This window comes from Cyprinodon tularosa, unplaced genomic scaffold (genome assembly GCF_016077235.1).
Source record: "Cyprinodon tularosa strain WSP-4 unplaced genomic scaffold, ASM1607723v1 ctg17, whole genome shotgun sequence".
In the NCBI taxonomy this organism is placed as follows: Eukaryota; Metazoa; Chordata; class Actinopteri; order Cyprinodontiformes; family Cyprinodontidae; genus Cyprinodon; species Cyprinodon tularosa.
In genome coordinates, this window is record NW_024038531.1 from 3,885,134 (window position 1) to 3,898,695 (window position 13,562).

At 37.3% G+C, this 13,562-nt stretch overlaps 1 protein-coding gene across 10 annotated transcripts in view; it reads right to left on the reverse strand.

Annotated features, from left to right (window-relative positions):
- The window catches only part of ppfia2 (PTPRF interacting protein alpha 2), a 221,955-nt gene that overhangs the window by 115,903 nt on the left and 92,490 nt on the right, over positions 1 to 13,562 (reverse strand). For 2 of the 10 annotated variants that reach the window (XM_038281345.1, XM_038281343.1), the window contains exon 1: positions 12,433 to 12,841. The exons of the other annotated variants lie outside the window; for them this stretch is intronic. In XM_038281345.1, the coding sequence (XP_038137273.1) occupies positions 12,433 to 12,513 (81 nt within the window). In that variant the 5' untranslated portion in view covers positions 12,514 to 12,841. Of the gene's footprint in view, positions 1 to 12,432; positions 12,842 to 13,562 lie in introns of those variants that run through there. 10 annotated transcript variants of the gene reach the window in all.

Genomic DNA, 13,562 nt, shown 5'->3' on the forward strand with positions numbered 1-13,562 from the left:
ACTTTATTGCCGTTTGAATATTTAAAAAAGCCTTTGCTCACTGCATCATTTTAAAGGCTTTTGAGGAGATGTAAAGATGTGGGAGAGAGAAAAAAAAAACATTTTTAAAAGGCTTCTCAGAGGTTTTCATTGAACGAGTTACTCAGACAGTGAAGTGGAAAACTACAAATGCCCTGCCCTTTCATGTATGAATTGAGGTAAATTGAAATGTATGTTACAATGAGAAAGCAGGAAAGAGGGTTGTCCACATCCTCCTGCTTCAATTACAGAGCCTATTTGGGCTATAAAATTAAACGGCCATAAAGGAGTGCCTTATGGATGAGTGCTTCAGTTTCAGCACCATGGACAGAGGGTGACCATTTTCTGAATGGAGAGAAAGGAGAATAAAACGTGGAAATCAATGACCTAGGATATTGCACATGTAATTGCTACATCTGGCCCGGTGTTCTGTTTAGCTGAGACTCCATCCCGGAGCAAGGAATCTGGTGGGCTGCTGCCATCAACAACTTTTATTACAGATGACAAGAGTTGGGCCTTTTTCAGTGTTTAGTCCCATTACTTTCCTAAACATAGCTATGGGCTTAGTTTGTACTTTCACAAATCATTTGTTCTTTCTTTCATCCCAGTTGCCATGAAAACAGCTCATAGCTCACCTGTTAAGAAATTGCTTTCCTAGACAAAGCCACCTATGGAGCTAGTTTACTATTAGCTTCTCTAGCATGGAAAGTATTTAGGTATCAGTGCTTCTACATTCCTTCTCTGGGTCTGCTTCGCTCTTCGTTCTCAGCGGAAGGCCACACATACTGGTTCTGCTGGAAGTTTCTTGCTGTTAAAAAGGAGTTTTCCCTCTTCACTGTCGCTGCATGCATGCTCTGCATGAGGGATTGCTACAGAGTCAACATGTAAGTGAAAGTCAACTGTTGCTTCATGCTCACACAGGAGGAGTGAATTCAGTTAAGTCAATGACTTAATGGAATCAGCTGGGTTTTCTCTCAGAAATTCTTTAACCACTCTGTCAGTATATCTGATTAAATTGTCTTTTTAAAGTAACAGGGAATGATATATGCCTTGAATTGGTGATATATAGATGCCTTGCAGCTTATGTCACAAACATTCAAATCTAGCAAGGGTCAAAGATGCTGTCCGTATGTCGTGCCGTGGGATGTGACAATAAAAAGTTGATTATATACTAATTTTTAGCACTCACCAGAAGAGAATGAAAGTGGTCAGAGATGGCTGTCAGCAAACAAGGGGAACTGACTGGACGCTGACTGCAAGTAGCCATCTGTGCAGTGTACATTTCGCATCAGGTGAGTTTCAAAATAATTCAGGACAGCTAGCTTAGCTGTTGCCAACTGGATTTAATGTGTTTTACAGTCTTTCTTCCAGAACATTGATTGATAAGACTGTGTAGACACCTTGTAAAATATGTGCATTTGAGATCCAGATCTAAAAATCTGGCGACAGACATTATAGCAAGCATAAAGACCAGCAGAACACTACTTGCATTCGCTTTACATACGAAATATCTTGTTTTTTTTGGATTACATATGTTCGGGCGAATAACCCAGCCACCTGGGAAATACCGATCAACAGAAGTGCTTTTATAAGATTTCAAACCCTGTGTATAACATACATGCATCAGGCGTGAAAAGAAAATTCGGGAAGCCTGTTAGTTGAAGAAAGGTATTGAAGAAAACTCTGTGGGGACTTCGTATGGATCACATTATAACACTTTAAATGAAAATAATCCATTCTAGTCAAAGCGGAATTGCCAAGGCCTAAGCTCCATATGCTGGTGGTAAGGTAGAATCGTCATGAAGCTACACTTCTGAAATGCACCTAGAGATAAACTAAATACAACTAATTGGAATGTTCCACAGAAAATGTAGTCAGTTTAGAAAAATACATGGGGAGATAAGGTTGATATAATCGAGCAACCCAGTTTTTTTTTTGGCTTTTTACAAATAGAAGATTGGTCAACCACAAGTACAAAGCAATATTCCAGCCCTGTCAAATGTTTCAAATTAGATCTGGCTCTAAACTTAAATTGACTCATTCAAACACTAACATGCTTTAAACTAAACCACTTTAGTGTAGCATAAGCCAACCAAATAGGTTTAGGGCTACTGTATTACCCAGATGAAGATTAAAGTTAACCAAGGACTCAACCCTGAGCTTTAAATAGGGTCAAATAAGACCCCAATAAAACACTTTCTTTTGCTTTGGGTTAGGATATGAAGGGCTGGTTAATTAAAACAATATAACAAAATGTAATTTTTCAATTGCAGAGGAACTCAATTTTGGTCACATTAAATTTCAAAAGAGTAAGACGTTAACTTTTCATTCCAGCCCTTTAAACGGCGGTAATATACTTAAAATAGATTTGCTGCCAGACAGAAGAGAAGAAAGGGTTGCAGCTAGCACACAGGTCCATGCATACGAGTAAAAGTTAGCATTTTTCCACACAAAAATAACAGAAAATGGACACCCCACATGCAAGGTTTCAAGGTCATGAAAATAATTTAAATTTAAAAATCTACATGCCTGTGGATGGTGCAAAGGAAAATCTAAGTAAAACCACAATTGCAAACAAAATATCAATTTTAATTTTTGCAGACATTTTTCAACCCTAGTAATAAGACATTTTAAAAATTGCATAATATAGATACTTTTGCAAGCCAGTGTAAGTGGATACTTTCATCATGATACCTGTAAGGATGAGAGTTGTGTTAAAAGAATTACAGAACAGAAAGAATTTGTTGCAAACTGCAAAATTTATCTTTAACTAAGTGTTCTCTGCTGTTCAAATTGAATTAAAGGCCTTAAAAATAGGGAATAAATGTAATAAAAAATTTCATTTTGTGTGTGTCACTGTTAATAGTTAAGCTGTAAGCGGGTTTATCACTATTGCATAAGAAATGATTGTATCAATATCCATGATTCTTTACAGCACAATTCCCCTCTAATCCTGCTCGTTTCAAACTGATAAACATCCTGGGATTATTTCCCTTTGGTCTACTTCACTTTTATCAACAGTATCTGCATCAATTCCTCAAAAACACCCAATTAGCCGTGACTTAAAGTGTTCAAAAGAGAATTTACGACTGCATTTTGTCAGGCCGCACATTAACAAAGACGCAGGCCTGGAAATAAATGAGTCTGTGACGTGATCCAGGCAAAGCTCTCATCCTCTCTGTTCGACTTCACAATCTCTTTGGGATCTCTACTGTGTATAATGCAGACATCAACGGAAATTTACTAGACACCAGGTTTAATCAAAAGGTCTAATCTATGCTACCCCTGATAGGGCAGAAAATAATGATGCTGAATGAGGGGAAAAAAACAACCTTAGTTTTATGTACAAGTCTTTGCAGATGAATTACTCACACAATATTTAAAATGGGAAAACCCTGAAAACCAGAAACACAAATTAGCTGTTTCTTAGAAGCAACACATCCTTTCAGAGATAGAAAACCTAAAAATGTTGACACTGTGAAATGCATCCCATTAAGCAGTTTGACCAAAAAACGTCACTGGGGGTCACATTCTTTTTTACTTGCTCTACTATTAATCCAAACCACCGTTTGGATTCATACTATAGACATTTAGGCAAACTCAATATAATCGGCAAATCAATTTTTTTCCCACACCCCTAAAGAACTCATTCACATAGTATGAGAGTTAAGTTGTTTTTCAAAAATGTAAAATTCATGCTTAACATGTGAAAATGAACAGGATTTCTTTGGTGAACAGAAATAGTGAACCATTTGCACAGTTTTAATGTTTAGTAACGCTTTAGATCAAAATGGAAATCATTCATCTGCTAGTTAAGTAAAACAATGATGTTGGATGTCATAAAATCACAATGTCCTATATAACAGTTTTTATTGAAGTTTTGGCTCTTAAAGCAAAATATATTTTGTTAACCTCATTAATATTCCTTTAATAAACACATCTTAGATGTTTGTTTTTTTTGCATGGATGCCTGCATTTTTATTGTACTCAATCCATTGGGATTTTATATGTAGCCTAAACAAGCTCTGCTTTTTCATTTAAATATATCTTTATCATGGTCCAAAAACCTTATCACAAGTAGAACCTTAAATTTGTGAAAAATTGGATGCATACAGCAGCAAAATACAGTTCTAGGTTTTTGTAACATTCATAAATAAGAAATGGGTTCATTTTAACATGACCTTAGCATTTGAGGGATTTTACGCTTGATTTTCATTTTTAAAAGACTCAATAATTACAAACTAAAGGGGCATTGTCATGTTATCCTTGTGCAGATACTAACCCACTAAAACACACCCTGGTAAACATGCAGGGGCCTCTTGCTTTCGAAAGCACGCTTATCCTTTTAATCGGAGATGAATCCATCAAAGTGGGTCAAAGTCTTCCCCATCTGGCCAGATTTTAAATGCACAAGGGTTGATTAAAAAAAAGAAAAAAGAAAAAAGAAAAAAAAAAAAAAGAAAATAGGCCATAAACCACAAATGTACACAAAGCATGAAAATAAATTCTAATTAAAAAGTGTATCTAGATAAATATGGAAAATAGAAGCTGATAATGTGGCAGAGTGTTTCTGTAAAAAGGCACGACTTGCCTATGCATAAAATAAAAAAGGTCACAATCTATTTAAATTATCTGTTTATATATAATAGCTGTATACATTAGTGGCAAATATTTTTTTCTTCCTTAAATCTGTGGCATATAGATAGCAGGGCTGCATGTACTGTAAGGGAGTGGGGGAATTATAGAAGAGTGTAGGCTGCATGGGGGGGGTGGGGGGGGGGGGGGGGGTGTTAAGCTGGCCATAACAAATACATGCTTGCTTTAAGGGTCTTTATAAGCCCCTAATGCATTAATTTTTCCCTTTATCATCATTAAATGCACAGTAATGCATCTCTGATTACGTTTCCCCTCTTTTTCTAGAACAAGATAAAAGATCCTCCAGTTATCAAAATAAAAAACTTCCAGTGAGGAAGCTTTCAAAAGTCACACATTAATCTGCAGATCAACCCTCAGCAACACTTTGATGTCATGTGATGAAGAAGTATTGCTCCGTTCTTCATACATGCATTGAGATCCGAATTGAGTTTGTCACAGTGCAACGCAGAGGGGGATTTCCTAGATTAAGCATTGGCATGCACAGGAGAGAGAAGGGTCACTTGCAGTGCACGGTATGTTTCACTAAAACAACAAAATATAGCTGCTATTTCAGTCTTAATTTTATGCCAATCAGTAAAGGAAGGTAAAAACAGTTAAGTGACAAATCACTTTTATTTAGAAATATAACACACTGCAGGTTTATTTTCTGACACAATTTTATTTTAATGAAGTACTTTCTTTGTCCTGTTATTTCATCACTGAAATGGTCTCTCCGACAAAAGGTGTAAAGACTTGTATTGGTGCCGATATGCAGAAAAACTGAACAAGCAGCTTTGTTCTGCACTCCTCCTAAAACTGTCTTCATCAGTTCCACATAGGGCGCAGTATGAATCCTACCACATGGAGTGAATTACCCACAAAATGAGAAGCAGCACATTTTAATCAGCATGCTAAGGCACCCCATTTATCTTTTGTGTCAAGTGCTTCACTCGAGCAGTTGAAGGAGGCAAAAAAAGCATAGTTTAATGTTAAATGGGCGAGGCTGCGTATGTGTTTAGAAATGCATTAAAGCAAACAGAATCACAGTGGATTTTTTGGTCACATTCCCCTTTGATGGTTCTGAATGACAGGAAAGCTATTTTCTTATCTGCAGCACAGATAAGAACACAGACAACAAACTTGTATCCATCTTATTAATCATTTCCACAGGGGTACCATCTTAAAGCTGATTAATATGCATCTAACAGCCTGTGCTAAAGTTGGCTCCCAACTTTAATTTGACTTTGCCTGTGATGTAATTAGAAAAGGTAGTTAGTTTACCCTCTCAGTGGGAAGTTCTGTTGTTTTTAACTTCTACTAGAATATGGACTTCAGCTGCTTGGAGGCAAGTAATTTATTTATTTTTATTTATTTGTTTATTTGACAGGGACAGTACAATTAAACATTGCAACCAAACAGGTGGCCGATGTCCTACATAAGGCTTGTAGCCATGAGCTAATTTGCATTATATAGCATTATACTGAAAAACATTTTGAAAAGCATCAATCAGCCTTGTCCCTGTTGATACTAATATTTTAAAACTTAAAAAGAAAATACATTTGACCTTTTATTTAATTCTAAAGACATGCAACTAAAAAAAAGGCTTATTTGAATAACAGAAGTAATAACAGTGCCTATTGATAGTAGTAAAGCAGAACTGTGATACAATTATAATGACACAAATTGTTCTTTTTATTTTTATCTTTACATGGCTCCAATATTGAACACTACAATTTGATGCACCTGAGAAGCTAAAAATTTAAACGGTGGCTCTGTTGTATTGAAGTTTCACTATAATGTGTGCCGTTTTAACTTTTAAACATTGGTAGTACAGTATGAAAAACAAAGGAAGTAATTTTTATAATGGATGAAATAAGAAATGCTCTTAAGAGGTTTTAGGTTGCTTTGAAAAAAAGCTGTTTTAATTTATTCCTAGAAGGAGTGTTTTCCCTTTTCAGCACAGTCTGTCACTGCCCAGCATCAGTGCTTTCTGCATGGGTACATCTACAAGGAGGTACCACCGAATTCGACCATGATCCAGAAATGTGTCTGGATCAACCAAAGTGATCTACGTTTTCACTACTTCCAGGACGGTTTTCCCAAGCCGACTCAAAAGTTGTGCGTAAAGAAAAATATAGCAGCAATCTTTAATGTTACGTTTCACCTAGGCTTTTATTTTGAAGTGCCAACAGGAAGACCTTGACAGGAAAAGCTATGGGGTTGTTGGGGGTAACGGGAGATCTAAAGATTCTAGGAGACTTATAAGGTACTCAATATTGTAAAACAATCATTCCATGTTATATTCAATGCCAGCACAAGAATAATATATTGTGTTATGGAATATCTTTATATTCTGAAACTAACATCTGCTAGGATGGTGACGTCATGGGCCTGAATTAAAACTTATTCTATCTTGAAAACCTAATCAGCATAAATAAATTTTATTTTATTTTTTTTCTGCTATAGGCTTGTACTGCTGCAGGACATAATGACCACTTCTTCTGCACAAATCAAGTAGCACTGAAACAGTAGATCATTTTGGAGAAATAGTTGACCTCTGGGTACCATAAAAATAACCTTTAACATTTCTGAAATAAAGTAGTACATTTTTTTTTTTTTTTTTGGTTTTACAAATGATCATTTTAACTGCAAAAACCTGTGCTAATGAAGCACCTAGCATTCTGTCTGTTTGCTGAGTTTTTCCACCTGGGTGGGATGTCAGCCTCATGCAGCTGAATCTCCTATTTAGTGACACACTCCAGGTCTTAAACACTGCATCAGTCGTGCTCAGTCTGAATGCAACTTTAGTACCATACATTGTTTTGTTTTATTTATTAAAAGCAGAACTTCACCAATTGCCTTAACCTAACCATAAATATGAAATAACTTTTCAGGAACATATTAAGTTTATGTCAACAAAAGCATTTCAGTCCCTTTTTTTTTTTTTTTTTTTTTAAAGGGGAAAATGCATTTCATTTGTTTTTATATTTTTTTCTTGACCTTTAAATTCATTATCTTGATTTGTTTTTCTTTCCGTTAAGTCAAATCTGTATTAGATAAAAAAAGAATATATATATATATATATTTCAGTTTTCAAATCATTCAGGTTCATAACTAGTATATGAAATCTACCTTCCATATCATTGGAATCAACATTTAACTGAAAGCTCTGTTAAAATTATTGCAGCTCACTGTGTTTGTGTTTAGCTGTTTTATGTGACCTTTTATTTTGTTTTTTATTCTGTATTTGTAGCTATGACATAGTGATACTTCATCACCCAATGGTATGAGCTTGGTTTAAAGAGGGCAAAACTAATATGCAGGGAGCTGACCTATCACAAGTGCTGTGATCTGTAGATTTCCTTCGGTCATGTGATGACATAACATGAAAACTTGCTGCATAAAGGGAATTTCTTACAGCAGATGCACTAAACCCATCTGTTGGACTTCATCAAGTAGCAGTGTCTCTGAACACAATATAAGAGTCGATCAAAGAAGTAAAGACTCTGCTCTGAACCATTTAATATGGCCCAGTGAATTCACAGCTTTGGGAACAAGCCTTCTCTCACAAGCAGGAGTTGCAACAACATTACACAAACCTATATTAAAAAAAAGAAAAGCATAGTGCGTGGCATATCTCCCCTAAAACATTCTACACTGTTGAAACAGCATGATAAGTGAAATGAGGGATTAATGACAGAATGCAACAGGAATGCAGCTTCAATAAATCTGCAGTGCAACTACAGTTGTCAAAGAAAAAGAAAAACAATGTCACAAGTGAATGTATAACCCAAACATCCCTTTAATACTGTAAATCTAAACAAAAGATATACTTAGATTTAAGCTAAGTGTTCTGAGCTAATGGCTTCTGCATTAAAGCCTGAATCTCTCAGCCTCAGGACTCACTAAGCATCCCGGTTTTAGGGCTTTCTCTGCTTCACACACCTGATTTTAATAAGTGGTGTGATTAACAGGATTCAGGCAATCGATGCCTATTGAGAAGGTAATGCAATCATGGAGTTCTGATATGGAGCAGAAAACATCTAAGGCTACGTTCACACTGCAGGCCTTGATGCTCACGTTCACATTTTAAAATATATACAACTTGTATGTGATCTTCTGTGTGAACTGCAGTCATACAACGCAAGTGTCCCGCATGCACAGTAGAGGTCATAATGACGTCACAGGTCAGCTTGCTCTGTGTTTACGGAAGTAAGCATGGATGGTAGAGCCAGACCACATCTAGTGATCTTTCCCAACCATAAAAACTCAATCTTTCCAAGATGGTTAAACATAAATACTACTCTCCGCATCATCGCCCGCCATGGTTGGTGTTTTTCTTGCCACTTCTTCATAGCAAGACCCAGAATGGAGACCTTTGTCGAGTATTAATGGCGTTCAGGTCGGATGAATGCGACCTGGCCGTTCAGACACAAGTCACATTTGAAAAGATCATATTCGTATCGGATTCAGGACCACATAGCCAAGTGGCCTGGGTCGCATTGAAAAAAATAGGGTCTGTGTTGTTCAGACTGCCATGAAAAGAACCGTTACCGGTTGCATATGGGCCAAAAAAATCGGATTTGGGTCGCTTCAGGCTGCAGTGTGAACATAGGCTAAAACATGCAGGTTTGTGGGTCCTGTAGACCAGGAATAAAGAACCTCCATTTAAATGTTTGAAGAAAAAAGAAAATATAAAGCCCAAGTTCTGTAATTGGTTTCATAGGGGAAACTTCAGTAAAATGCATCCAATGATGGGTAAATTACTGAACTCTACCAGGTGAACAAACCAGAAACCGCACTTTAACTGCCACCACTTTACTGTACATAAGATACTGTATATACAAGTCACCTTAAATCTCTCCTTTATTTTTTACCATCCACTGTATATACCTGGATGCACTCTATATACTTCATGCTCATTTTCCTTCTTTGTGCAACTTAGGTTTGTTTATAAGAGGCGACGTCACAAGTGAATTTCTCCATTGTGACAATAAAGTTCTATTCTATTTGCAATCCCCTTTGCTTTGTGAATTCAATCAGGATAAACTCTGCAGACATGTTAAGTTTATTCCTTTATGGTTTAGAAAAAAAATATTAGATCAACCTTACAGTAGATCTGCTGAAGTGAATTTTAACAGTACACTAGGCTAAGTGTTATAATATGTGGAAACGTATAATCCATCTATCTATGGCTACATACACATATACACACAGGCTTAGTCTGGAAAATAGTGCTCGCTGTTAGATTACGGTAAATATCAAATGAGGACACAGGTGTGTCCCAAAAACTTCTAGGGACATCTTTACAGACCTTGGCCATGGCAAACGTTCATCTTAATTATAGAACAGAGGCGGCTTAAAAAAAAAAAACACTTATTGTTTGATTCACTAGAGCAAATTCATAAATAAATTGTGTACTCTTAAGAAAATAAAAATCTTAAGAATTTTGAAAGCAGGTACATTAAATAAAAATGAGATGGTGAATTACAGATAAATCCTAATGCCAAACTTGAGCATAAAAAACCAAATGTATTTTTTCTGCTATAGGCCTGTACTGCTGCAGGACATAATGACCACTTCTTATTCTCCTACCACACAACTTGCATGGAAATCCATGCCGCCGGATCCATTAAAGGGATCCAGTCTCATCTGTTGGTGGTGGAGATTGCACAATATAATTTCATTTCTTATCGTTTTGTTTTTAATTACTGATTTCTTTTTATTAGGAAAACCATAAAGGGCTTAGGTTGCTCACGACCTACAAACCTAGCAACCACGTCTCTGTAGCAACTTAGAGACATAGTTATTGACTTTTTACTGCCATCATATGCAATCTTTCATTTTCTAGACTTGAAAAGAGGCTGAAGTTACCTTTACCTTAGCTGTGTTTCTCTCCTAGATGAAGCCACCACAGGAGCTACTACTGCAACTAATCTGAGTCACCGGGACGTTTACAACAACATAATGCGACTGTCCACTGTTGCCATATGCTTATCCAGAAGGAGTGAATTCTGCAAGGAAATGGCTCATTGCATATAAAAATTGCATTATGATTTACATGAATTTACTCTGTAAAGTGCAATGAGATTAAGTGAATTAGTGCTACACAAAAAACTTTGATTTGAAAGAACATTAATAGCAGCCTAAAACATTAACATTAATTTTAAAGGTGCTGGGCTTCCTGGAGCTCACACCCTATGAAAGGATTTCAATGATTTGAAAACGGAGAAGTTTACAAGCATTTGTGAATCCAGTATTAAGTTTGCTTTCAACCAAAGAGACGTTAAAGAAACAATGAAGTAACATAAAATGGTCCAAGAACAAAATCCCCAGATGCAACTGATACAGGCAGGCTTTCTGCTGCCAGCACAGTTGTTATCTTAACAATCACACAGGTGTCTTTTTCACAAATCTCTCTTCATTAGCTGTTGAGCTAAGCTGAAAGGCAACAAAACACTGCATCACTCAGTCCATTAAATTAAAAAAGAATCTTGGAGAATAAGCCTGTAGCCTTGATATACCAGTGTGGAAAGAGAAACACACTGATCAGGAACTATCACTGATTATCTCATCATTTTACGCTCTTATTGAGGGGAAATAACACACATCAGAACTGGACCACAGACTGGGAGGAGGTCACTCAGTTTAATGAATCCTTATTTCTCTTAAATCACAAAGATGTTTGCAAAATCTTTGTTGGGAATGAAACCAGTACATACAAGCAGAACACAAGGTAATGTTAGCAACATGAAATTTGGGCAATATTAGGTCCTGCCATCAGTATGGACTTTAACATATACTATCTATATATTACATGACCTACCACAAAGCAAAAATTGTTCATGCAATTTAAACAATATATATTGTAGCTGATATCCAGGACTCAAAAAGCCTCCAATGCCGACCTCAAAATCTGCGGGATGTGTTGCAAAAAACAAGTTTCAGTACTGCAGGCTGTACAACAAAATATACATGGTGCATACGCTGCAGCACACACTCAGGGTTGCAAAATTTGATCTCTCAATGGGTCAGGGAAGCTTTGGGGAAAAAAAGGGAGGTCATCATAATGTTAAACCTTCACTTCTTCATCACAATGAAACAAAGTACTGTCCTGCTGACAATCAGACAATCAATACGCCCAACACAGCTTCATTGCCATGCATGCATTGGCTCTGCATGAACAGAGCTAAAATATGCACAGGGAGTCTATACAGTAATCAATAAGGGGCTCTGCAAGGGGTGTCCCTATTTTCCTATGAAAACCAGAAACTGAGCAGCATCCATAACAGGAACACTATACAGAAGCATAAAAGCTGAATGTTGACCTGCATCACAGTCTGGATAAACAATAAATCTAAACCTTCAGTCTATCATTTTTCCCCTGTTGTAATGAGAATGTTTTGGTCTTTTCCAAAGGGTAATTACTTCATTTGTATTTTTTCCATCTCAGACTGTAAATAACAATAAAGCAGTATTTGTTAATGGCCCGCGGCTCTGACTGAGCACTCAATCATTTTTCCGTTTTATGTTGTTAAAAATTCAGTCTTCACCTCAACAACAGACTCCCCTGAAGCTGCAAAGCCAAGTCTGGAAGAAAATAAGATCCAATCAGCCAAGCAATCAAGAAAAAACGCCAAACAATCGCTTTTCTGCAACAAAGTCTTACATAATGTCATTAAATCAACAATGCACAATGTTAATGTAAACACATTTAAACGCAGCCTACATGCAAAAGCTGTAAGTATGAACAAACATTGAAAGGAGGAGCTCACTTGCCTGAAACGTGTAAAATCTCGTCCCATTCGGTGGATGCACCTTCGGGGAGTTTGTCCCCGCACTCATATCGGAGAAAATCATTATTCCATAAACCAGAGAAAACCAACAAACTCTTCCCCCCTTTTCTTTGGATCAGACCAACGTAGAAATATTTGAAATGAAAGTCGGAAACAATCCTGGGATGAGCTGCTGACCCAACATTACAGGCTGGAGAGCTCCGGTGCGCAGCGCGGCGCAGCGCTCCTCACAGGGAACCAAACCCAGATCATGAAGGTGGCTGCGGTGGGATCAGCCCTTTATCAGCCGGTTAGAGTTAATGTTGGAGGAGAGAAGGACCGAGCGGAGCCATGCTCTCCCACGTCCGCTGCAAGCTGATCTGCTGGCGGCGCGGATGGCTCCGTCTGTGCGCGGATTATCGCCCCCACCTCCATCCATCCATCCATCCATCCGTCCCTCCCTCCTCCACCAATCATCAGTCGGAGCGTCACAGACGCGCTCAGCCAACAACACAGGGTGCTTAAATTGCCAAGTTTTGATCCAAACTCCATTTCTATTGATTATGATTGTCCTTTTATAAGTAAGAAAACTACCAACAAAAGGTTAAGAAATATTCTATTACGAGATGTTTTTTCATCAGCTTGTATATTTTATTGGTCCAACACTTTGGAAAATATAAATTGGAAGTGGACTTGATTGCTCCTTAAAAATACTTAATCAACAATAAAGTAAGAGAAATGTCTTATACATTTATTCATACTGTTTATCCTGTTAAATCATTTTTGATAAAAATATATAAATTAGACTTCTGGAGGACATAGGGACCCCATTTCATCATTCTGCTTCATTCTCTCTCTCTTCTCTCACTCTGCAGAATTTGTTAGTTCAATCTCTAACGTTATGCTCTCTCTGCTTTTCCTCATAGTAGCTTTGCCTCGTCTATTTCTGTTTGGCTGTGACGCCACCCTGGAGAGAAATATCAGCTGTGCTGCTGCCATCAACAACCTTGTTTATAGATGTTGGAGATCGGCCTGTTTTTCAGTGTAATCCTGTTTCTCTGACTGTGACTGGCTGGATATGCTCTCTCAATCCTCTGACATGGGAGCTGGCTCAGAGCTCGTGCGTTTCCTGGG